Source organism: Neomonachus schauinslandi, chromosome 11 (genome assembly GCF_002201575.2).
Source record: "Neomonachus schauinslandi chromosome 11, ASM220157v2, whole genome shotgun sequence".
NCBI lineage: Eukaryota > Metazoa > Chordata > Mammalia > Carnivora > Phocidae > Neomonachus > Neomonachus schauinslandi.
The window spans coordinates 66,305,971-66,332,975 of NC_058413.1; the positions used below are offsets into that span (position 1 = coordinate 66,305,971).

At 45.5% G+C, this 27,005-nt stretch overlaps 1 protein-coding gene and 1 long non-coding RNA gene across 2 annotated transcripts in view; one reads left to right on the plus strand and one right to left on the minus strand.

Annotated features, from left to right (window-relative positions):
- Positions 1-463: 463 nt before the first annotated feature.
- On the minus strand, positions 464-4,460 carry FZD4 (frizzled class receptor 4). Its single transcript, XM_021686437.1, has 2 exons — positions 4,059-4,460; positions 464-1,937 (listed from the first exon to the last, which is right to left on the minus strand). Exons 1-2 carry the CDS (start codon positions 4,341-4,343, stop codon positions 609-611), a joined length of 1,614 nt encoding a protein of 537 aa, XP_021542112.1. The 5' UTR covers positions 4,344-4,460; the 3' UTR covers positions 464-608.
- Positions 4,461-4,874: 414 nt separating this feature from the next.
- Positions 4,875-27,005, plus strand: part of LOC110577218 — a 32,297-nt gene continuing 10,166 nt past the window's right edge. The window contains exons 1-2 of the long non-coding RNA XR_002480107.1: positions 4,875-4,961; positions 7,387-7,514. This is a non-coding gene — a long non-coding RNA (uncharacterized LOC110577218). The remainder of the gene's footprint in view (positions 4,962-7,386; positions 7,515-27,005) is intronic.

Below are 27,005 nucleotides of genomic sequence, written 5' to 3' on the forward strand. Positions count from 1 at the left end.
GATTCTGACACCACCTCTTGGGAGAGCAATCCACAAAGTTCTAAACAGCAAACTGCGCACCACAGAAAATGTTTATGTTAGATCAGCCCAACTATAAAACTCTTGTAACACTTGTCTGAACCCCGTGTCTCCAGTGTTTATAGATTGCTTTGCTATCTGAAAGACCCAGTTAGTATTTAAGATTTTAAGGGTTAAAAAAGTTAATCTTTCTCCCTGCGAGTTACCTACTCACAGCTCAGATCTCACTCTGCAGGGAAAAGCAGCTTTGCCCTGGACCCTCCTGGAATCTAGGCAGGACCTCCACGCTCCAAGCTGCGAACTGCTAAAGTGATCAATGTTTTGATTTTTCACAGCTTTGAAAGCCTCTAACTGGCTTTTCCATTTTGGATCATTCCAAAGTCTGCAGCAAAATCCTTTTATGATGCTGGGGAGTGGGGGGGGGGGGGGGGGCAGGTGGTGGTGGCTTACAGGGGTCACTTAAGTGTTGCCAGTCTGCTCAAACTGAGATTCACTGCAGGAAACCTTTAGTCGCACTTGCACCAAAATGCTAGCATTCCCCCCCCGCCCCAATGCCTTCAAAATTTGGAAAGCGTGGAGCCCAGTTTGCCTTATACCACAGTTTCGTTGCCTTTCCCAGGCTTCACCCAACCATTCCCCCGCTTTTCTCTCTTTACCTTCCCAGAATTCACCAATCTGTTAGAACACTTCTGCCAGGTGTGCAGAGTTTTGGCAGACCAAATCCACATGCCTGAAGTGATGCCCACCAGCAAAGACATAAAAATTTTCAACATTTCCACTGCCATATTGGAGTCATCTGCAGAATACCGGAAGAGCGCCCAGTTGGAGATTTCATAGAAATAACAGGCAATCACACAGGTGGCAGGCACCGTGTACAGGACTGAGAAGACCCCGATCTTGACCATCAGCCTTTCCAACTTGTCCGTCTTTGTCCCATCCTTTTGCAGATTGGACCGAATTTTGAACAAGGCCACTAAACCGGCCGCGATAAACAGAGTCCCGATCACCAAGTAAGTGAAGAGGGGAGCCACCACAAAGCCCGTGAGGGCATCAAGGTTTTGATTCCCGACGTAGCACAGGCCGGTCAGTTCATCCGCATCCACCAGTCTCATAATCAAGATGACAATGGTTTTCACAGCAGGAATGGCCCAGGCGGCAATGTGGAAATAAGAGCTGTGCATCTCAATGGCCTCATGACCCCATTTGAGTCCCGCTGCCAAAAACCAAGTGAGTGTCAGAATAACCCACCAGATGGAGCTGGCCATTCCAAAAAAGTACATCAGCAAGAAAATGATTGCACATCCTGTGTTCTTAAGTCCTTCTTGGATGAGAACAGGTTCTGCTGCCTCTTCAAAATCGCAGGATATCCTTTCCCGGCCCACGGTCAGCCTGACAATATAAGCAATGCTATAAATATTATAGCACATACTGAGAAATATGATGGGGCGCTCAGGGTAGGAAAACCTGGAGGAATCGATCAGGAAGGTGAGCACCGTGAAGGCGGTGGAGATGAAGCACAGACTGGCCCACACGGCCATCCAGATGTCCGTGAACTCTTTGGCCGAGCGGCTATACAAGCCAGCATCATAGCCACACTTGAGAACACAGTTCAGGCTCCTTTTCACCCAGATGTACTGATCCGAGTTGGTGCCTACGGAGTGGCACTCTTCCCCAGGCTGCATGGGGGTTTTGTGAGGTAATGGCACCTCCTCATCACCTGGCCCTTCCATGCACATGTGGTTGTGGTCATTCTGGGGTGGGAATTTGCTGCAGTTCAGGCTCTCTGGCCAGGCAAACCCAAATTCCTTCAGGACGGGTTCACAGCGCCTCTTGACTGAAAGACACATGCCGCCGCATGGGCCGATGGGGATGTTGATCTTCTCTGTGCACATTGGCACATAAACCGAACAAAGGAAGAACTGGAAAAGTAATGAAATGAACAAAGAAAACAATGACTTGGAAGTCTGACCAAATGCTTGCATGAAGCGGAGTTGAATGCTTCCAGGCAAAGTACATACCGACTTTTAACCAGCTATAGGGACTCTGACTGCTTACTCCGACCTCAGACTAGGGTGCCTAAAAAATCCGTTGCTTGCACACTTTGCTTCTTTGGGTTCTAGCAATCCTTTCCCGCAGAACATAAATAAATAAATATATTAAAAGGACCTAAAGGATTACATAATCCCTTTTTTGCATAATGCTTAAGAAAATAAACCTTAAGACTTGACTTTGCGTCTCCCTCTTTGAAAAAGCTGAACAGACTAATTGAATGACTGAGTCATTCCAGTGATGGGGTGATTTATTTTTGTTCTCATTTCTTTATCACCATAAAAATAAATGTTAAAAAAAATGTAGGTCCAGCTTTTCTCCTATTAATATTCTCTCTTTTCTCTACTTTACTTTATCCCCTAAATTTTTTTTAATCAGTCCCATACTGAAACAGAAAATGTCCTAATTGAGACACTAGTAGACCCAAGGATGGGATGCAGGTTGAGGTCTCTGGTCACCAGGGCTTTGTTTGGCCAGGTTTCCTCAATGAATAATAATGAAGCACAATAGGAAAATATAAATGTGAAGTCCCTGGAACTGCAGTACCAGCAGGGGAGAGTCCAGTTGCTGTCCTCAATTCTTCCAGCATTGATAAACAGTCGGCTTGGCTCCTTACAGATGTTGTCTATGAAGTCTAGAGTTACAAGTAACTATTTTCCAGCATGTAAAGGGATCCAGTCCTGTCCTTCAAAACAGCTTGGCTGCTTCCCCAGGATACATGTAATTAAAAATATATATCCCTGCAAAAGCTGTTTCTCCAACAAAATCGCCACTGATGTCAGGATATGTGCTGTTTCCAAACTGAGAACTAGAGGATCATTTCTTAAGCTTTTATAACCTAGTTCTAAAGTTCTGAAAACTCCGAAGGGACATTTCAGCAGCAACAGGTCTAATCCCAACCATCTTTCTGAAACCACAGTCCAACTTTTAAAATGACCTATGTAAAAACACGCACCTACTAAGTAAGCTGCCTGCCTGTTTCTTATCTCTCAGAAGTTACAACCAGAACCACGGATTTCTGAAGCTTTCAGCCTGGACAACTACCCTCTATTTTTTTTCCCAAGTTCTCTCCTGTCTAAATTTCTAAAACTCACTCATCGCCTCACTAACCAAAACACAACCAGTGCTAACCCTTTTTTAAAAATCTCTTTCAGTTCCTTTTTTAAAAAGTGAATTGGTTGTTGGTTTTGTAAGATTATAATCACCCTGTATATGCAAATTATTTCTTCACCTATTGTAGGCTGAGCATTTTCTCTATCATTACAGAAGCTTTAAAATTTTTAACGACTGAAAAAAAAATCTTCTAATATACAAAATACCTTCCTGGAGCTTGACCACACACTATCACCTTTTCCCCAAGCTGTGTTTTCTCCCCACCAAATCCTAAATCTGCCCTCAACCCTGAAGATCCAAAATGATCTCAAGCCACCCAACCATTCCTTCCTGCATGACCTCTAAAGTCATGCAGGACGACGCGAGGAGGGGCCACTCCGCAGAAAACGAAGCAGTGGGGTTTCATTTAATAACACACCCCCAAAATATGGGGGAGAAAGGAGGTCGGAGAGGGAGGAGAAGTTCCCGGCTCCTTATCTCTCCTTCCAAGTCTTAGTTGCAGCTGGCTGCCCTGCTGCGGACTCGCCCACCGAGCAGCGGCGGCCAGAATCCTTGGCAAAGATAACCCTCAGCTCCACTGGGGTTAGGGGCTTGGCCAGACAAGGGTGAGCAGGGGAGAAAAACGGAAGGGCGGGGTGTAAGAGTGGGTTCTTTCGCAGGCCAGACGACTTACACAACGTTTTGGCTTCCAGTCCCTGAGAAGGGACAGAAAAGTGGGGGTGGGGATGGGGGTGGAAATCACTTTTCCAGGACAGTTTTACCCTTCAGCCTTGGAAGGGGGCAGGGGGCTTGCCTTGACAAGGGCTTCATGGAGTTAGTCTGGGGCGTCCCCGCCCAAGGGGTCCCGTCCCGCGAGGGGTGGGGGTGGGGGCGCCCACCTGCAGCTGGCTGGAGCAGCCGTACTGGATGAGCGGCGTGAAAGTTGTCAGCTGCAGCTCGGCGTCTGTCTGCAGCTCGTGCCCCACCAGGTTGGGCATCTTGGTCACGTTGTAGCCCAGGTTCTGGCACATAGAGATGCGGATGGGGTCGCAGCGCCGCTCCTCCTCGTCCCCGAAGCCCCGCGCTGGCTCCAGGAGCAGCAGCAACGGCAGCAGCAGCCGCAGACTGAGATCGACGCCCCCGGGCGCCCCCAGGACGCTCGGCACTGCGCCCCGCCAGGCCATGGCCAGAGCCGGGGGCAGCGGCGGCGGGGGGGCGTCCAGAAGACACCCCCAGTTTGCACCGGGGCGCCGGCTGCCCGCGCTGCTCCCAACTCCCGGTAAGGGAAGTGTGATAAGGCGCCAAAGGCGAAGAAGGGGCAGCGGCCGGGTCTCTGGCAGCTGCGCGCGACTGTGTGGGATATTAGACGCCCGTGGCCGGGGCCGAAGGACAGGCTGCGAGGGGCATGGCTACAGGCGGCGAGCCCCCAAACCGGCGCCTGCCCCGTCCGCTCTGCCTCTCGGCAAAACCCGCCAGCACCCAGCGCCGCGCCGCTCTCACCGCCCGAGCCCTCCGCGGCGCTAGAGGTTCGCTGGGCGGTGGCGGGGCGGGACGGACAGCGCGCCTCTCCAATGGCCGGGCGCCGTGGGCAGCGAGGGGCGGGGCCGCTCTGCCGCTGGAAGGGTCAAGCCCCCGCCCGCCCGCCAGCCCCCCTGCCCCGCCCCTCCCTCTCTCCCTCCCGGAGCGCCCCGCCCGGCTTCCCGGCTCTCACTTTCCTCCCACCCGGTTCGCGGCGCTCGGGAGCCAGGCGGGGATGGAGCCGAGTTGCTCCCGCCGGACCAGCCTGCCCCCTCCTCTTCCAGGTGAGAAATGCTCCCAGATCAGTCGACTCCCTTTCATTCCACTCTTCCGGCTGTCACCTCGGCCCGTGGCTACCTACCTATCAGGCAGAGAAACGTACACAAAGAACACGGGCTTTAGATTTGCAAAGACTGTGGCTTTAAATCCTGGCTGTGTGACCTTGAGCAAATTGCTCAACCTCTCGGCGTCAGTTTCCTCATCCGTAAAGAGACTTGGGAGGATTAGACGTAATGCGTGAAACGCTTAGCCCGGTGCCTGGTACAACGCAAGCTCGCAGCTATTTTCACTGCTAACTTGCTTAGGTTGGAGCCGGGCCGCGTCTCCCCGCCCCCAGACTCGGCCCGACCTGCGCCCGGGAGCTGCCTGTCTCCAGCCGCTAGTGGGGGAGGCGCCCCGGAGCAGCCGACCAGCCGACGGTCTCGCGCTCCGATTTCCTCAGCGTATGAAATGAAATTCCACAGGGGGATTCAAAAGGAAATGAGACCGGGACGCTCCGTGCTTCTCGGCCCGCCGCCCTTCCTGTGTCGAGGACACGGTTTCTAAATAAGGTTGGGAGGGTGAGAGGGCGGGAGGGGAGAGGCTTGACCTGTGCACAGGAGGCGATGAAGGCGCACAACCACCGAGGGTACCCTCCCCCAGCCTCCCGGGCATCCCTCCCCTGCAGCCTGCATCTCTTAACTTATTCAGCTGCTGCGAAGGGCCCTGGAGGTCTCGGGATCACGCGACCGCTGTTTTGATCCAGTTCCCCGCCCCCGCCCCCCCCATTCCCAGCCCTCCCCCTCCCCACTGCCCACCCCTCGGGTGGAGGTTTGTGCTAGATCACCCTTTCTCTTTCCAGTCAGACCAGTGAAACACTCAGCAGGTGGATTTCTAAGCCATTTACTTACTGCTTGACTGTGGTGAAGATTCTGTGCCTCTCTGAGCTTCAAATGGGCCATCTGTAAAATAAGGAAATTCATGTCTACCCCACACAGTTGTTCTAAGAGTTAAATGAGAGAATGCCCCTAAATCATTTAGCACAGTGTCTGGCACATACAAAGTAAGTGCCAAATAACTTGGTTTTTGTCGTTGTGAGGTGACCTCCTACTTTCCAGCCAGGTCCCAAAGACATCTCCTTGCAGCCCAGGTCTGAAGATCTGGATAAAGAGCTTTCTACTCTCTTCTTGAGATCTTTTTGACCAACACTTGCCAAGGTTTTCCTGGGCCTTGGTGACAGGGACCAGGTTTGTATGCATGTTTGTGTCCTCTATTTCAGCCAAGTCTGGCAGATGGCAGAGGCTGGATACAAGTTGGAAGGATATCTGTTCCACTCCTGTGGTGCTCCTATTTTGCCTTATAGCTTTAGTTTTCATATACTGGCAACTAGACTTGGCTGAGGGCAAGAATGGAATCAACTTGTTTTGGTTTTTGGCTCTGTACCTAGAACTGTGTTGGGCACATAAAAGCTGCTTTGTCTCCCGCCATCATCACAACCTCCCAGAAAAGAAGACTCTATTAGCCTCTTAAAGAGGTGACGAAACTGAGGCTAGAACCGAAGTAATAGTTAGAAAATGGAAGACCTTTCCTAAAAAAAAGAAAAGAAAAGAAAATGGAAGACCAACCAAACCAGGGCCCAAGGGGGCCCCTCAAAGATGGGAGGCAGGGTTTTTTCCCTAGAAATATTCCCAGCTGGAAGTCTACATACTCAGGAGTAGGGTTGACTCTTCCGTTTGACTGTGCTGAGTAATGCAGGAGACCATAGGCCCACAGAGATGAATAAATGATGAGATGAATGAATCCAATGAATAGATGATCCCCACCCTCTAGGAACTCACAGGAGGAGACAAAGAAGGAACAGACAACTCTAACTCAATGTGGTAAGTACATAGAGAGAGAATTGTAGGTAAATTGAGGGTGGAGGTAGCTGAGGTTACAGAGCTGTGCAGAGGCAGATGGCCTGCAGGATTCTGAGCTACTCAACAAAGCAGAGTTAGTGTGCAATGGGCACTTCTCCTGACGCATTTGCAGGAAGGGGAGGAAGGCTTGCCGTGTACTGACGGTACATGTGCATGGTTTATTGAAGGATGAACTCCGCGAGGTCAAGGAGCAGCACAGGGCCTGGCACAAAGAGGCTACACCATCAGTGTTGAGGGAAGCGATACTATTATCAGACCAACAACCAAGAACTTCCATAGAACCCTTACTCTGGGCCGGATACTGGGTTACATGCTTTCCGTGCATTATCTCATTTATTTCACTCAGCAGCTTGAGAAAACTGATGTTTTGAGGGGTTAAGCAATTTGTTCAAGATCACACAGTAAGTGACAGGGGACTCAGACATGTGCCTGTTTATGAGCATGGTACTGTTCTCACAGAGGAAACTGCGTGCGCTTTGCCTAATCCCTGGTTAGAGATGCCCCTTTTGCCATCAGGACTTTTTCTTCCTAGCCCCGGCGTCCCTGCCCTGGCTTGCTCGAAGCACTGTCTCCTTGGAGAACGCTGGAAGAAGCCCCTTCCCTGGGCAGAAGCTTTTCCTGTCAACAGCTTTTCTTTCCCCGGCATGGAACTCATCGCAGGTATTTTCCAGAAAAGAAAGCCAGGGGAATCACATTTCAGTCTGCATGTGGAAAGAAAACAAAGACCACGACTTAGAGCTCACTCTGAATGGCCCGGAGCCCCTCAGCCTCTCCTCTCACAGAGCGGTTTACACAGTCGCCAGTCTGCTCCCAGTGACAGGCCTGGCATGTTTGTCTTTGTTGCAGAAAACACTTCCCTGAGGGAGTTCCACACCAAGGGCTCTCCACCTGTGATAGGCAGAGCATTTAGGAGAGGAGCAGAAGATGGGGACAGGGGAATGGAACCTTCCATTAACCTAAAGGGCAGGCTGTGGGCCCCTAGTGGCTCTGGCCTGAGGGCCTGGACAGTTTCCTCTGTCCACTCTCTGAGTAGGAAGGAGGCAGCCACTTTGGAGCTACAACAAATGTGACTTCAGCAGGCCAGTTGGAGGGCTCTCTGTTTGCATCTAATGAGAGGCTGGGTTCTAATTAACTCCTGTGATGTGTTAATTTTTCAACCTGACATTTTCTGCTCTAATAGATTCTTGTAATGGTTTCTAAATTAAAGGCTGCATTTGAACACTAGGGTTTAGGTTAAAAATCCACCACCTAAGGGGGTGGGGGGCCGTAAACATCCTTTCCCTCCTAAGGAAAACCTCTCATTTGCAGTTCTTTGCTAACCCAATTAAGTACTGAAGTAGTCACCCCAGAGCCTGCTTTTTATTTCCTGCGAAACAATCCAACTAATCCATATTCAGTAGCTTCCAAGAGAAGTCTTATTCCAACCACTCATGAAGAAACCAGCTTCTTTGAATATGGACAGAACATTTAGAACTCACAAAGAGCAGTCTTGATAGAAAATGCAAGAAAATGGTTCATTATTATCCTGTTTGGTTTTTGAGGGGAAAATTCACTGGGACCAAAACCTCATAAGGACTGGGAATTTATCGTGGAATAAGAGAAGCATGGGGAGAAGCCAGGTCACATCCCATCAGTTTATAGATGGTCTGGGTGCTACATCTCCCTTTGCACCCAAACCAGTTATGAAACAAAAACATGTGTCCTGAGTAAAGCAGGAGGGAACCCTAATCTCACTCAAAGTTGAGGAATCACAGGCCCCAAGAGGTTCAGTAACGGCTCTTAAGTGGCAGAGCCAAACCCCTGCCTTCTTATCACTTGCACCACTAGCTGGGGAAGAATCAAGTCACCAGAGAGCTCTTGAATGTCAAGGAATCAAAGCCCTGTTGTTCCTCCTATCAAGCATAAGATGGTACAGAGGACATTCTTATTTGTTGGTGGTGATGGTTTAATATACAGATGGGCAACTGTGAACCTGCGCAGGAGGCAAAAAATACTGCTAACACACTTTGTACCTCTGCAACTTCATTTCATTTCAGTATCTGTCAGTCAAACCAGTAGCAAATGTTCAGTGATAGGTTCTTGTGGACATGTCACTGAGCAGTGTCCTGGGAGGTATGGAGGCATTAGAATGTGGTTCCTGCCTCCAACGAGCTTACAGTCACATTAGAGGAGACTAAGACACGAGACCCACAGTGAAACTTACTTATAATTAAGTGCTTTTTCTTGAGCTCCCTTACTCATTATAAATTTGGGTTTTTGTTTCGGAATTGGTTTTGGTTTGGCTTGGTTTTGATCCCTTTCACAGTCCTTCAAGGTCAGAGGCTGTGTCTTCCTCACCATTGTGTTCCTGAACAGCAAAGGAGACACTACCTGGCCTGTCCGCAGCACTCGATAGATGCTTGTTGAATAAATAAATGAGTAGTTCAGGCTATAAGTGCTCTAATTCTTCAGAAAAAGAGAGCCTTCATTATGTTCTGGGTATAGGAGGCCATCAAAATGCAACCCAACTGGTTCTGGAATGATGGTCAAGTCTACTCTACAGGCCACGCCTACAAGATAGCTTTCTGCTTTCTTCACAGTTCGGAGGATTTGCCAATCACTTATCTTCCTTTTCTGTTTTTCTCTGCAGATTCTTAAATATTTTAAGGTAGAAAGATGTCTTGGCTAGAATTGTTGTTTGATTCAGAAGCCTGTTTCTAAACTTCATGAATCAGCCCAAGATATTTTCTTATCACTGTTCACTGGCTAATTGACCACTGATCTCAATATTGTCACCTGAAGGCATTAGGAATCATATAGGCCATATGTGCAGGAGTATCCAGCCAAAGAGTTATAATAAGTCAGAAGATCACCTGTAAGTAGTAAGTTTGTAGAACAATTGAAATGTGAGTCTAGCTATGAGGGGTGTGCGACTTTCCAAGAAACCCAGGGAAGCATGGAAGGGAAAGCACCTGTAATAATATCTCTCACAGGCAGCATTCTCATCAGTTGATACAGGTGAGAAATGAACAGTAATAAAAATAATGCTAAATAATGAAAAAGTGTGAACTAGCCACCTGCTGTGGATAAACATGAACTAGACTAGACAAGGTGTTAGGTGGTGGTTTTAAAACATAGCCTCAAGTTCTTTGACATTCCTCCCATTGAAGGGCAGAGTTTTTATTTCCTCCCCTTGAATTTGGGAGGGCTTGTGACTTCTTCAACCAATAAAATAGTGTAAGTGACACCAGGTGACTTCCAAAGCTATGTCATAAAAGGCCATACAGATTATTTGCTGGGAAATTCGCTTTGGAGCTCTGAGCAGCCCTGTAAGTAGTCCAGCTACCTTGAGACCACCGTGCAGGTTTTCCAGTTGATAGTGCCAGATGAGCCTCTCCTTCAGCCACCCCAGGCTGAGCACCAGAAGTATGAATGAATCTTGGAAGTAGATTCTCTGGTCCCAGGGGTTCCTACCCCCAGCTGTTTGAGTCATCTCAACCCAGACATTGTGGGGCATAGAAGAACCACACTTGCTGTGCTTTTTCCAAATTCCTGACACAAAATCCATGATGGTTATTGTTTTATGCCTATCTTAGTCCATTTGGGCTGCTATAACAATACCATACACTGGCTGGCTTATAAATAGACATTTATTTCTCATGGTTCTGAATACTAAGAGCTCCAAGATCAAGGCACCAGCAGATTCAGTGTTAATAAGAGCCCATTTCCTGGTTCCTAGATGGCTGTCTCTTTGTTGTATCTTCCAGGGCAGAAGGGATGAGGGGACTCCCTGGGGTCTCTTTTATAAGGGCTCTGCTCTCATGACCTAATCACCTCCCAAAGCCCTTACCTCCAAAGGAGAGGGTGACTCAGCTAGAAAAAGAATGAATATCACCCACAGTGCATAAAGGGACGTTATATCCTCCCTTTGAGAGAAGGATAGAATGTTTTCAGTTGCATGAGGGACCATTGGGTCATGTTAAGTGGAAGCATGATTTTGCTATTGTCTTTATTTAACAGTTACGTATGGTTTTCAAAGGTGTGTATGAATGCCAAGTTGACAAGGAGTGGATTCTGGTAGCTCTTTATTGTCAATTTAGCTGCAGTGGAACTCGTTTGCTAGAATTCCCTTCCCTGCATGGCTCCAGATTGGGATTGGCCACAAGAGAAATTGGCACAAGACTGGAGAGGTGGAAGCAAAGCCGTGTTTTCCACTCTGAAAGTCACAGCTGGGTGCCAGGCACAGTGGCAGTTCATGACATTGAGTCGGCTGGCTCACTTATTGGCAGGGGCAGCACTCGGACCTGCATGAGCTCCTCCTTCATCTGCTCTGAGTCTTGGGCTAGGTGCATGAGTAGCTCCATGGTTAAGGGCTCTAGCTTCTGCAGATCACCTGCATCAAGATTAGAGATGGTTAGACAGACTTGGCATCCTGTTTATCCCTGTGTGTTCCAGTTTGCCCTTGACTTCCCAAACTTTGTGCCTCACTTTTCTTCTTGATTGCAGGGTTGGCTGATCTATCATGACTTTGGGCCCAACACCAGGCACAGAGGCAATGCGTTGCATAGAGTACTTCACTGGTTTCCACAGTTTTGTAAGGTCTACTCCTTGCTATAAATTCCTTGTTCTATCTCACTCACAGTGACTCTGCTTCTCCGAGCAAACCCTGATGATATATGCCATCAAAAAGGTTTGGAGGATGTTAGCTCTGGAAGCTGCCTTAGAGTTCATTTGGCCCACTTCTCATTTTATAATTGGGGAAACTGAGGCCCCAAATGTGACTTTCCTAAGTGGCACATAAATAATGAGTGCTTGAACCAGTTTGCTAACCTGCTCTGTGATCTAAGTATTTGGCAGATTTCTCTTTGATTTATGGAATTGTGACTGGCCTGCTACACCAGGCTGTATTATTTACAGCAAGCACTTAATTGAGCCCCTTCTGTCAGGCACTTTGTGAGGTGTTTTGCATAAATTACCTCATTTAATCCACATGCCTTCCAGAAGATATCCTAAATTTGAATTATTTCTCTCTACTCTCTATCTCCACCACCACAAACTGTCCAGTCCCCATCAGCTCTCACGTGGACAGCTGTCTTCTGACAGGCCTCTATCCACCACTGCTCATTGACAATCTCTTCTCTACGTGGCAAACAGGGATGCTTTCAAACCAGCTTCCACAGATCATGCTCCTCTCTGAAACTGCTGGAAACTCGTCAGTGGTCTCCCATTGCCATTGGAAGAAAATTTATCTGGCCTACAAAGTCCTGTAAGATCTGGCCATCTTCCCTCACCTTCGGTCACACCCCTGCCTTGCTCACCACACTCCAGCTACATTGACCTTCCCTCTATTCCTAAAACATGCCCAGCTACTTCTTGCTGTAGGGTCTGTAGTCTTTCCTCTGCGTAGAATGCCATTATCATATTCTCCCCCATCTTCCCAAGGCTGCTCCTTCCTAACAAATGTCTTTCTCTGAGACGTCTTCTCCAACACTCCTGTTTCATCCTTCCCTGCAGTCACTCCTTAGCCCTGTTTTATTTCCTTCACAGCACTTACTAATGTCTGTCACTGTCTTGATTATTCACTTGCTTATTTGTTAATTTTCTCTCTCTCCTGTCTAGAAAGAATCTCCACAAGCACAGGGTCTTAACTGTCTGATTCACTAAGATGTCCCTGGTGCCCAGCAGGTACTCAGTAAATATTTGTTAAGTAAACAAACCTATACAGTACCTACTATTATTCTCCCCATTTTAAGGTGAGGAAACAGTCACTGAGAACGCTGAATTCCAACTTGTGGAGGCAATGAAGCTGTCTAAAGTAGGATGCCTAATGGTCAAGAGCTCAGGCTGTGGGGTCAGGCAGACCTGTGTTGTAATTCAGCAAAATGTATCATAGGATACTAGAACTACAAGGAACCTTTGATAATCAGCTAGTTCCCTGCCTAATCATTATAGTAAAGTTAATCAGTCAGCAACCATTTCTTGAGTTCTTACAGTGTGTATTGCTAAGGTAACAGAAATTGCTCCCCCAAACAGGGCAGACATTAAAGATCACTCATTTCTCACATCCTGGGAATTTCCATTTTATCTGATTTTCCTTCAGCAGCCCTCAACTTCTTAAAATGTTTTTTCTAATTTTTTTAAAATTTAAATTCAATTAATTAACATATAATATATTATTAGTTTCAGAGGTGGAGGTCAGTGCTTCATCAGTCTTATACCCAGTGTTCATTATATCACGTGCCCTCCTTAATGTCCATCACCCAGTTTCCCCATCCCCCACCCCCCTCTCCTCCAGCAACCCTCAGTTTGTTTCCTATGATTAAGAGTCTCTTATGGTTTGTCTCCCTCTCTGATTTCATCTTGTTTTATTTTTTCCTCTCTTCCCCTATGATCCTCTGTTTTGTTTATTAAATTCCACATATGAGTGAGAGCATATGATAATTGTCTTTCTCTGATTGACTTATTTCGCTTAGCATAATACCCTCTAGTTCCATCCACATCATTGCAAATGGCAAGATTTTTTTTGATGGCTGAGTCATGTTCCGTTTTATATATATATTACCAGATCTGATTTATCCATTCGTCTGTTGATGGACATCTGAGTAGCCCTCAATTTTTTAGTTTCAAGAATTTGACTAGATTTTAGGCCTTCCTACCTTTGTTTTTTCCCATTATCTCTTTTGCCTTCAAGAATCTATACCTGAGGGGCGCCTGGGTGGCTCAGTTGTTAAGCGTCTGCCTTCAGCTCAGGTCATGATCCCAGGGTCCTGGGATCGAGCCCCGCATTGGGCTCCCTGCTCTGCAGGGAGCCTGCTTCTTCCTCTCCCACTCCCCCTGCTTGTAGTCCCTCTCTCCTGTCTCTCTGTCAAATAAATAAATAAAATCTTAAAAAAAAAAAAAAAAAGAATCTATACCTGGGGTTTCATTTCTGTTCTAAAACAAGAACAAGGGACACATTTTAAGAAAACAATTTTCAGACACATGCAAAGGAACAGTAGCATCGGATAGCATCTGTTAGACTACCATAGACCTGGAAGAAACCTTCCAGATCATCTTTTGCAGAACCCCACTTAACAGAAAAAGAAGCTGAGACCCAGTGGGTGCAGATGACTTCTCCAAGACAGAGTTAGCACTAGATGTCCTTTACCCTGCCTTTAGGACTCTTCCCATCACATCACACTGTCTTCCTTCCACCTCCTTAGCAAACCAGGATTATTTGGGTAAATAGCAGCAGACCTATTAATCAGACCTGAGGGTTCAGTCTGCATATACAGAGAGCTGGGGGATAGATTGCTCAGTATAACTGGGCCCTTAGAAACCACACTTAGAGGGGTACCTGGGTGGCTCAGCCAGTTAAACATCTGATTCTTGATTTCAGCTCAGGTCATGATCTCAGGGTTGTGAGATTGAGCCCCATGATGGGCTCTGCACGGGGCATGGAGCCTGCTTAAGATTCTCTCTCTCCGGGCGCCTGGGTGGCTCAGTTGGTTAAGCGACTGCCTTCGGCTCAGGTCATGATCCCGGAGTCCTCGGATCGAGTCCCGCATCGGGCTCCCTGCTCGGTGGGGAGTCTGCTTCTCCCTCTGACCCTCCCCCACTCATGTACTCTCTCTCTCATTCTGGCTCTCTCAAAATAAATAAATAAATCTTTAAAAAAAAAAAAGATTCTCTCTCTCCCTCTGCCTCTGACCCTCTCCACCCTCCCCCCAACTCTAGCGTGCAGAGTGTGTGCACTCTCTCTCTCTAAAAAAAAGGAAAAAAGAAATTCTTAGAAACCAAAGAATCTTAGCTCATCACCTCATTTGCAGATAATTGTGGATACAGAGGGAAAAGGAAATGTTAATTGACTGTCCACTTTGATACTGTTAGCTAGACACAGAGTAAGCCTAGAGAACCCAGGCCTCTGACTTCACAGATCAGTACTTATTGCATCATGCTGAAGCCTTGGCAGGTAGAACACAGAAACACAGTGAGCCCCAGGAAAGAGTGTTGAATGACTGACAGTATCTTCCAGCAAGGAAATCAGGAAATTGTTTCTTTCTTAGAATTAAAACCTACCATGGTAACTCTCTACAGGAAAAACAAAAGCATAACAAAATTTCTTTATCATTGTAGGGCTTTTGTGAGAATTAATGAGATACATATATGAAGGTCCTTACCATTGGGCTTGGAAAATTCTGTTAGCTTTCCTTCACCTGTTTGTTGTGGCATTGAGTTAAAACTTGCCAGTGCTGTACTACTTAAACCCAAGAATTCTCCATTTCTCATTCTAGAGGTAAGTTTTCTGTACCTCTTAGTAAGCTATGGTGAAACTCCAGGGGGAATAATTCATAGTATATTCTAGGTGAATAGTGCCCCCTACAGTTGTACAATATGTGGCTCTTTATACTGTGGTGGGGCAGCAAATACAGACAGTCTGTAACTTAACAATGGTTCAACTTATAAGTATGATTTTACAATGTGCAAAAGCAATACACACTCAGGAAAAACCATACTTTGAACTTTGAGTTTTGATCTTTCTTCAGGCTAGCAATATGGGGGGATGATCCTCTCTCATGATGTTGGGCAGTGGCAGCAAGTCACAGCTTACAACGGTAAACAACGCATATACTTACAACCATTCTGTACCCATACAAGCATTCTGTTTTTCGCTTTCAGTACGGTATTCAATCAATTATGTGAGATAATTCAGCATTTATTATAAAATAGGAATAGGCTTTGTGTTAGATGATTTTGCCCAACTGTAGGCTAATATAAGTATTCTGAGCACCTTGAAGATAGGCGAGGCTAAGACATGATGTTTAGTAGATTAAATGCATTTTTGACTTAATGATATTTTCAACTTATGACGGGTTTATCAGCATATAACCCCATCATAAGTCAAGGAATATCTGTAATAATGAAAGTTTACATACACTAAGTTAAATGTTACTCTAAAAGGTAAGGACTGTTGTTATGTCTATTTCTCAGTGATAGAAATGAAGATTTGGAGGGAATAAGGCACTCACCCAAGGTTACGGTACAGGTGGAGTTAGGAATATTTACAAATAGACCTGCAAATAGAGCAAGCAAATTAGAGCCAGAAAGATCTGATTGAACTTCGTGCTTGACAGTTTACTAGGTGTGTGATGCTGACCAAGTCAATCTTTCTGAGTCTCAGTGTTCATATCTTTAAAACGGGATAATAGAAATTATGGAAGACATTGTTGGTTGTTGAGCCAGTAGCTTCCCCCAGCGCAATTCAAACCTTTCTTCCTTCCTAACAACAATGTATCAGGGTATCAAGTGCTTTCTTAAGAAGAGGAGCTTTCTGAAAGTACCCAGCTTTTGGATGTTGTGTGAGGATGTGATAACTGGAAGTGTTGCTGTCATACCAACAAGGATTTGGGTCAAATGCTGAAGATGAATATATGATTAAATTTAATGTGTCAACTTGATTGGGCCACAGTGTGTTTAGGTATTTGGTTAAACATTATTCTGAGTGTTTCTGTGAGGATTTTTGGATGTGTTTAACAATTAAATCAGTAGACCGTGTAAAGCAGATTGCTCTCCCTAATGTGGGTGGGCCTCATCCAATCAGTTGAAGGCCTAAATAGAATAAAAAGGCCAGCCCTCCCCTGAAATGGGGAAATTCCTCCTGCCTTCCTGCCTTCAAGCTGGGGCATTGTTTTGTTTCTGCCTTTGGACACTAACTGAACTATTGGTTCTTTCCTGTGTCTTGAGCCTGCCAGCCTTCAGACTGAAACTACACCATCAGCTCTCTTGGGTCTCCAGCTTACCAACTTACCCTCCAGATCTTGGGACTAGTCAGCCTCTATACCCAATTTGTTATAATAAATCTCTTTAAATATATGTGTGTACATAGGTATGTGTTGTATATGTGCATAAGTGTATATGTATGTGTGTAACTGTATATATATCCTATTGGTTCTGTTTTTCTGAAGAACCCTAATACAATGAGAGAGCAGAGGGACAGAAAGAACTTGGGTTCTTGCAGTTATGACTGAGCTACTGAGTTAATCAACCCCAGTAATCTTTACATCTTGACTTGTGGTTGAGATAATACAGTTTTCTTCTTGTTTCATCAGTTTTAGCTGGGTTTCCTATGTCTTGCACCAGGAGGCATCATAACTGACCCAGCAACCAAGCAGCAGGATCTTTGTGAAAATTCAATGGTGGTCAGTAAATACTACTTTTCTTCTCAGCATCTAAGTTACAGTACAAGACTCTTTTGTTAACAATGATAATCCCTTAAGTGGTATAGTCTGTCTGCCACAGAATGCTTCCATAGGCATTCTTCTACTAGGCTGAATTTCATGAAGATTGTGACACATTTGATTTATCTCTAGCTTTAGCTCCTAGCATAGGTGTTGAATGTTTTTTAGACCCTATCTTTTAATGAATTAGTTCTTTCTTAATGTTCTCTTATCATTGTAGGAACTGGGCAAGGTAAACTTGACACAATTCTAGATGTGTACCTTGTAGTATAGTTGTTGGTTATAGAACAGGTCAGTTTGGTTCTCCAATGGGCAAACCTTATGTTGAAAGTGATGTGCTCATATATTAACTACCATTATGTGAAACCTATGCTGTATTGAAGGTATCATTAACTTAACAACTCATCATATGGACAGTCCCTGACTGTTAGGATTGCCACCAAGGACACAGTTAGGTTGCTTAGAAGGTCTTGGGTAACCCAGGACTCCAGGAAGAGCAATAGAAAATGCTAGATGTGATTCTAAAAAGTAAACAAGAATTTTAAGGATAGCCATCACCAAGTTGCCTCTGCTTGCTGGGGGATATGTTCTATATACCAGCAACCAGAAACAAGAAAGGGAGAGAGAAGGAAGAGCCCTAAGAGAGATAATATTATGTATGTGTTGGGGGAATTGGATATGGAGTGGAAGGAGGTTATCAAGGAAAGGGAAGCCTATGGCTTTTTTTTATCTTTGGGCTTCTTCTCAGAGGAAGAGCCTTTTTAGGGAACATTCAACTCTTCACCATGACTCTTCTGTAGACTTCGTTAATGAAGGGAATCCTTGACCACGGAAGCCTTCTTTATAGTCAGCAAGCCTGTGAGGAAGAAATTAATCATATCTCAACAGCTGTTCCCTAATTTAATCTCTAGAGATTGTAGAATCTAGAAGGTCAGGTGTATGGCTCAGGATATTGCATTTTTCACCAAGTGCCCCAGGTGATGGTGTTGGTAATTTTTCAGACCCTACCATATTATGATATGGGGACATCAGAGCTAGGCACCATATTTTGAGGCGACCCCTGGCAGGTAATTACTATGGCCTAAAATATCTTTGTCAGGCTTTTATTTGTGAGGGTCAGGCATATAGGTGGGAGAAAGTGGGTCTAGAGAGCATGATGCTCAGGTCTTCTCTTCAGGGGGGGTCCTCGTGGTCCCCTCTGGGGATCTAACCTTGAACAAAGGGCTTATACAATGTCAGGGTTGCTTCTAGCCCAGTTTCTATGAGAACTAGTAAAGTATCACCTCCTGGTGGACCCTACCTGTGGGGTTGATGGCTTGGGGAGAGGAAGAAGGCTAGATTTTAGCCCCGCTTACCCACAGTGGGACACATCTGAACACTGTACAGTTTGCTCAAGCATACAGGATGGCCTTACATTATGTGAGGATCATAATAATCTGAGGAATAATAAAAAAAATTTAAAATTAAATTAAAATAGCTCTTGGGGGGGGCCAGTAGAGCTCTAAATAAACAGCCTCCTTTTCCCGACTTGTTTGAAACAAGTTGAATAAATAAGTAAATAAGTAAATAAATAAATAAATAAGGCCAAAATATCACCCTAATTAGTGAGAGAAGCTAGGCTGATTGGTAGATGCTACTGCTTGAGTGCAGAAAAGTAGCTGCCTTGTATTCACTGGCTAACGTATGCCAGGTGCTAACCTGACACTATTTCTACCTCCCCCACCTCCCAGAAACTTGAGGGAGTGAATATTAGGTTCCCCATTCTGTAGATGAGGAAACTGAGTTAGTAAGTAGGAGGAGCATTCAAACCCAGGCCTGACCAGTCCCTACCCTTCCAGCTTCTTCTTACTGGCCATGACGACTTCTGGAGAACCAGCTGGAACTTCGGCAGGCAGAACCCGATTTAATCAGCCACCCATTCTTAGGAGATTTCCAGAACTATCCCCTGCAGAGCCTTCTCCTTTCCGCAACACTCTCCTTTGGCACAAGCCAAAAAGTCCTGGCTCCTCCAGAAGATGCAGAAATGTGAAAGGCCTCAAGTGCTCCGGTTCCAGGTCATTCTTCATTACCCCTGGGAGCACTAGGTCTAATGCCAGCACGGATGTACTATTTTGAAACTAAATGCATTTCTCAGAAAACGCAGGCATAGTGCCATTTCAAGGATATATTTTATATCATCACACAGGTCCATGGTCCCACAGTGCAATATCACTGCTGCTGTTTAGTCTGGGACCTACCGCCTATGGAGAAGAGTCGCTTTGTTTAGCCACTCGAGCATGTTGGGAAAACCACACTCATAGACCCGAAGGGCTATTTTGCTCTCATGATTTCTTCCATCATCACAGATATGGCTTTCCATGGGATAGTTCTTGTCTTAGGTCAGCTTCCTTGGAAGCAGAGCCTGAGATGAGTTGTGTTCAAGTGATTTACGGAGTGTTTTCAAGGAGAAACCACACAGGACAGGGAAGGGGGGCTAAGCAAGAATTTGGCTTCGGCTTTATCCCATGGGGAGCTCTGGAGCAACAAATTGCACCACAGGGTTAGTGTTGCCTTAAGGTTAGGAGGGCTGGTCTTTTGTGCCTCCGAGACGGTCAGCTATTGGCCACTGGTTGTGGAGGCCACATGAATGTGTACGTGTGCACGTAGTCTCCTGGTCAAGGTGGCTCCCTCCTGGCCAAGGGCAATTCTCCAGAGAAGGGGGTAGCTGTTCATTGGATTAGCCAACTTCCCAGCAGCTCGGGGAAACTGCCTGGTGCGCTGGCTGGTAAAGGAATCTGGGCAGGGCACCAACACCAGTTCTGAATCACAAGACACAAAAATCATTTGAATCTGAGTATTGGTTAATTAATCTCAGAGTTCCCAGAGATTATGCCTCATTATGTATTTCTCTCTAAACATGTATTGGTGAATAAACCAAGGCAAAAACCACATAGTAAAATAGTCTTACACTTCCAAGTAGCTGTGACTAAAGATGATGTTCAAGCAACAGTCACCCTATTTTGACATTCAGCTGACCTGCTGAAATTTGTAACCAGTACTGCTACAGCATAAATTCCCTTTGGTATTCATTTGCAGGACCAATCATACTGCATATAGTCAGTCTTACAGTATGACCAATAGGTGGCACCAGAAACACCCACACTTATTCCAACTAATTGATGCGTTATGTATGTATTTGCTCAAATTTCAATTCCTCTCCACTTAGGTTTTTCATGTTGAAAAGGCACTCATAGCATTAAGTCCAAACCAAAACTTGGTAACTTACCCATTTGCTAGTTGACCTCTTGCTTGGAGGGTTATTTGAGTGTTAAAAAAAATAGGGTGATAGGGCCAGTGAATTCAGAAAGAAAACATCTATTCATTAGCAAAAGGAAGGAAAAAAGACTGGAGCCCTGCATCCTTTTCCTTCAAGGTCTCTTGAGTGTATAAATGCCGAAGATTATTAGGAAATATTTGAATAACAGGATAAAAAAGTCAAGGATACTGTCTCCAAAACATGAACTTTATTCCCCACTGAAAACAGGCTTGGATTGTAACCAAGTTGTTCAAGGATTGCCCTGGCCAGTATCTGACTGCAGGGTTCCACTCCGGGAAAGGCCTCTGAGACTGGCCACCATTTGCGAGTGTGTTTCTTTTGAAGTTTGGACTTTATTGTTGGTGGGGGGAAGTCAAGAGGGGGAGGGGGTTTTGCATCTTCCAATTTTTTTCAACAGTCCAGCATTGCGCTCTTTTTCCTATGTAAGGCTATTCGAAGGAGCAGAACGGACAGAGGAAAAAGTGCTAAACTGAGCAGTAAGCCGCGATATACTAAACTGAGCATTAGGGTACTTTCACGATTTGATCTTCCACCCACGTTAGAAATGAGGATACTGAGTCTCAGGAAGGTCATCTAGGTCTGGCCAGGACCTCAGTCCAGTTCCTCTGGCCGGTCGCAAGGCCCAGCTAAATCTAGACATGCCATGAGCTCACCCTGCAGATTTGGACAAACCATTTCACCTTACTGGGCTTGCACTTCGTGTATAACACGGGAGGCTGATCTACCCGGCCCCAAAACACCTTCCAGCTAGAAACCTCGATGCTGCATAGTACGTGTAGAGCGCAGTGTCTTGTGTACTGATTGGGGCTGGAGGTGTGGCTTGGCACCACAGTCAGTAGGAAGGGAGGGTAGAGCTCACTTTGATAGTGTTCCAAAGTGGAAGGTGACACGGCTATTATACAATGCGTTAAACAGTCTGGTTCTTGTATTTTGGGGGAAAAGTAAATACCAGGTCCTGATTAGCGTTTCCTATACCTGTCGTCAGCTTGTGATACTGTAAACACTGTGCCTCTGGGAGCTTGCCCTTCCAAATGAAATGATCCCCGGGTTTGGAATGCCTCTTTTCATGGCATGCTCTTCTGCCATGCATGCCACACATTATTTTCACTGCCCTTCTCTGAACCTTTACTATTTTTGCTCTGCCTTTTTGACAGCAAGACTGATTAAAGGGAGATTTTTTTTTTATTTTACTTAAAGTGTTCTTCCAAAGGATACATATGGATTCCTTGCTCATACACCTCTCCGTTATGTGAATAGGAAAAGTCAGGAAAGAGGAAGAGAAGAAACTAACCTGAATGGAGTGCCTACAATGTGTCAGTCTCTCTACCATGTCCGCTCGAGAGCTGATCTGTCTTCATCCTCTGGGATGGGAGGCAGTGTGGTGTAATGGCTATGTGCCCAGGCCCTTGCATCAGACAGACCTGTCTTCTCATCAGGATGCTGTGCACCCCTGGGCAACCTGTGTAACCTGTCAAAGCTTTGGCTTCCTCAATGAGACAACATCCACAAAGTACTTAGGATTAGCCCAAAGTAAGTAATCCATAAATGTAAGCAAACACCATGACTGCCACCCCAAAGGGCAGATCTCACACCATTTCACACTAGATCAAAACAAAACAAAACAAAAAAGCAAAAAAACATGGTTATCTGTTGTTTCTTTTCCCCCACACCCCTCTTTACCCTCAAAACTGTCCTACTCCCCATCCCACATTGTTTGGCTGGAACAGACCTGAACAGTGGCCAGTGTGTGACCTCTGGAGCCAAATGGCTTGGTTCAAATCTCAGCTCTACCACTTATTTGCTATGTCATTCTGGACAGACTCCTTAACCTTTCTGTGCCTTAGTATTTTTGTCTATTGCATGGGGATAATAAAAGTTATTATAAAGACTAAGTAAACTAATACAAATGAAGTGCTAATAACATTGCTTCACACTCTAAGTGCTCAACAAGTGTAAAGTATTACTACTTATCTTAACCTTGTCTGTCTCCTAGGTGTGGGCGCATGATTCAGATCCAACCAGAGTGTCCTGTCTTCTTGTTTACCATGACTGGTCTAGGGCAAGGTCAGCACAATTTTTCTGTAAAGAGCAGATAGCAATATTTTAGGTTTTGTGGGCCAATCTGGTCTCCGTTACCACTACTCCACTTCTGTTGTAGAGGAAAATAGACATAAACAATATGTAAATGAATGGCTGCGGTGTGTCTAGTAAAACTGAAATTTATGGGCACTAAAATTTGAATTTCATATAATTTACAGGTATTAGAAAATATTATCTTTCTTTTGTGCTTTTTTTCCCCATTTAAAAATGACAACAGCATTTTGGACACACTGTCCAAAAGCAGGAGGTAGGCTAGATTTGGCCTGTGGGTCATAGTTTGTTGACTCCTGGTCCAAGGAAGGGGCACGTGACCCACAAAAGGCCAAAGTCGTGCCATGAGATTTAAAACGTGGAAACTGGGAGAGAACGTGTGCCTCTTCCTTTTGGAAAATGATTTTCATGGCTGTCTTCCTTCCCACATGGAGAGAGGCTGTTTGTGGCAGGAGAGAATGAGGCCAACAGCAAAAAGAATTAGAGCTAAGCAGAGCCAGCTAAGAGAGAGAGAAAAAGAGCCCTGAAAACCTCCTTTGAGCCTCAAGGTCTAGGCACACCTACGAATTCCATGAGTCAGTGAATTCCTTTTATTTTTCTTCTAATCGACTTTGAGTCAGGTTTTGGTCACCTCTACAGCGAGAGAGCTCTGAGAGAGACGTGTGGGCTTGTTTTCCTCACCCTGCGCAATACTGCCTTACACAATTCTTCAGAAAAAGGCAATCCTAGCGTGCATTCTGTACTCATCACAGACCACACAGTTGGGTAAGTGCTTTCACGTGTGATCTCTCATTTACTTCTTACTGCAACCCTCTACGGTTGGCATTATCCTCATTTTACCAAGAACACAGACCCATCTGATGGCAGTAGATCCATAGATGGCTTGTTCAGATGCAAAATGCATGGAGTGGTTTGAAGGGAATTTTAAGGGGGGAAGGAATAAGTGGTTCAGGTCTCTTTTCTCACCCACTTCACTCCCCAGGAAAGAATGATGGAAGAGTGAATTTTGTCAGGGCATGCTTAATCCCTTTTCTGGGAAAGAGAACTTGTCCGGATCAGGAATCCCCACTGTTCCCTCTGGCCGTTCTGGGCCCCGGGGAGTGGTGGTCCTAGAGTTCTTTCCCAGTTGCCCGGCCGGCCGAGAGGATGAGCAGCTGAGACACAATGATGAACAGCCTGGGTTAATCCGGGCTGCAGTTTACAACTCCCTTGCAGGACTGACCCAGGATTTCCTTCAGACGTATCACTTCACGGCAGCTGGCTGGCTTGACTTTGCCAACTGCTTGACCCCTGGCTGCACAGGAAGCTTCTGCAGGTAGAACGTGGCCTGCCGGAGGAGCCGAGACACCCTGAGCTCCTGAGGAGCAGAGACACCCTGAGCTCCTGAGGACAGAACAGAAAGGCTTGTACAAACAGGGTTTGCCTGATGCAGGCTGAGAAAGGAGCCAGGGAAAACTAATCCTCCACCGCCATCCGCTAAGCCTCACCTTGATGGATCAGCCCTTGGAGTTTTGGATTGAGGACAAAGAACTACCATATTAATAGCTATGACTTATGGGACAATTACTGTACCTCTTTCCATTTCTTATGAAAATAGCTGCCATTGTTTTTCAAGCAATCGCTCTGTGCCAGGCACTTCACTTATGTGATTCTTAGTCCTCTTAACACCCCTACAAAGTAGACAAGAAATAGTACCTACTCTTTTATGGACAAGGTAACTGAGATGACTAGAGGTTAAGAAATGATGAACATGAGGAAGGAAGGGGAGCTTGTACCCAATCAGTCTCTACTTCACTCCCCCTGCCAAAGGGGATGAGGGATTAAATGAGAAGAGGGGGGGCAATTCTTTCCCAGCCCTCAGTAGTTTGTCAGGAGGTCAGGAGGGGTCAAGCCACCCGAAATAGAAATGGGGCTTGAGGCGTGAGTCCCTCCTGAGGCTCTGGGCCTCTTTGAAGGGAGGGATTATTGTTATTTTGTGTTTCCCTGGTGTACCCTCAGCATAACTCATCCTTGGCTCTGAGCCGGGGCACAAAAAAAATGTTTGTTGAATGAATGAGTAAATGAGTCCAAGTGTCTGCTTTCTGTAAAACAGGAAATGGCTGAGGGGACCCTGACTCGATGAGGTCTTCTCTTTGTTTAAGTTGCTTTTGAGAACTCTAAGAAGTCAGGGGGGCTCTTAGGGTCATCCACGCTACCATTCAGTGTGGTGGAGTAGAAATTTACCCAATTTCACAGGTCATTTCATGGGCAGTGATTAACCTAAGGACACTGAGATGGCCTGCAGGAGTCTACGCATCTTTCAAAAACACCTCCTACTAGACTGCTGAGGAATACTTCGGAGCAGGAAAAGGGTCTGATTCCATAAACTTTCTACAGAAAGTAGGTCTTTTTTTTTTTTTCTGAAACTTAACAAGGCAGTGTTCAAGTCAAGTGCTGGGTGCTGAAAAAGTTAAGCAGAGACCTCTAGAAGGCAAGTCTTTCAAATGGGGGAAGGGCACAGGAGGGAAAATTTGGGCAAAAAGGTCAAAAATTGGAACTTTGACTATTTTCTGCCTAGCAGGCGGGCCCTGAACCAAATTCCCCTTTGCTTGCTCTTTGGGGCAAGGCTGAGTTAGCAAGCTATAAATTCCACTAGTGTAAGTGTGAGGAATGTGGAGATGAATGTGGGGAAGTCTTCGTTCCAGAGGAAAGGGCATGACAGTGGGCCAGCTGGAGATGGAAGACAGAACATATCCCAAGTGTGAGCCAACGGAGATTTGAAATTAGAATCTGGGCTCAACCTGCATCTAGGTTTTAAGAACTCTGTAAGTGGATAAGGCTGTCAAGTAGTTGGAGGAAATTTTCTAGAGACCTGAAGTGACACAGCATTGATTGGCCAAGAAAAATGATCAGCATAGTTATCTGATCATTTGAGTCAATGTATCTTCTTGGCAAAGAGGAGCATTTGTGCAGGGCTCTAGGAGCTGGAAGGGAAAGGGCGACCGAAGAGGAGAGCCCCGTGAAGGTGAGCAGGAGGAGGTCAGCTGGTGCCCAGAGAAGCCCATCTGGCTTTGCCATCAAAGGCAGCTTGATGGAGACGGGTTGTCTAAACAACGTGCCAAATTTCTGGTGGGTTGTGGATGACACCCTCCCATAGAACTCATGGCCTGGGATCCAGGCCTGGAGCTTACTTTGGAACTTGCTCTGGAGGATCATTTTTATTGGGAAGTGTGGTTTGGAATGTAAAACTCTTGAGAACTCTATCTTTGAAGATCAATGTTTGCTGGCACAAACTAAGGCGCTTTGGGTTCTTGGATATTTAAACTACCGCCTATTTCCTTACCGTGATTAGACTAGGTGTAAAACAATGGTTTCAAGGAATTCAAGGATGATGACCCTCTTAAGGTTTGTTTGGAGTGCAGGGATTAAAACTGTGCTTTCTTAACGTGAACTCACCCAGTCTTTGGGTGGGTGAACAGAAGCAAAGGTATCGCATTAATGGCCAGAAATGGGGACTCTGGACCAACTCTGCCGTTCAGGTGTGAAGTTGGGCAAGCCATTGACCCTCTTCGTGTCTCATTTTCCTTACTTTTAACGTGGAGATACTACTATCTTCTTGTCAAAGTGAAATAAAGTAATAAGTGACCAAGTGCTTTTTTAAGTATAAAAATCGATTCAACTGCATTATATGAAAAAGGCCCGAGAGTCTGCGTTTAAATCCCAGTTCTGTGATTTACCGCCTGTGTAATCTTGGACATACTTCTTAACTGTCAGTGCCTTTATTCCCCGATCTCTAAGCACCTCTCTCAGAAAGGTGTTGTGGAGATAGAATAATGTAGGTGAAGCACCTGGCTTATAGATGGGACTTATAAATGATACTGGTTGTGATTATGACTCTTATCAAGCAAGACAGACATGCTAAGTTTTTACACTAGTACTTAACCTGGTATATGGTACATTCTGATTATTATTACCATTATCCTTAATGTTTCTACCAGATATGAAAACCATGTAGAACATTTAGAGACAGAATTTCTCTTGCCTGTCTAGATAATGGCTGAGTAAAACAAGTAAATCCAGTCTATGCAGAGAGCAACCTGGCCTTTATTGAACCTAAAGCTTTTCCCACCACCCCCAGAAATCCTGTTGCACAAGAGTTTTTATTTTATTCAAATGGGAACAATGAATGGACTAAAACCACTAACAGTATTTAATGCATAGGCCTTTGACATGATTTCTCAGCAATAACCTAGTGGTAACCACAGCCACACAAGACTAATGTTCTCCCAGAAGCCTCAAAGCCAGGCTGGTGTCCTTCCTCTAACTCACCACAAGAGATTGTACCAAAGCAATGGGGTAGAAGGAGCCCATATTTTAAAAATTACAGGACAAAGAAACTGGAGTCCAAAATATTCATAGGCAGGATGTATAATCATCTCATAATATCCGTAACTGCTAAGGGAGAACTAACGACACCAGCATGCTTTATCTGGTAAAACAAAAAGAAAATGGTAGGGAAACAAAATTGGTTAAGCTTGCTAGAAAGCTCATAAAACACCTAGATATTTC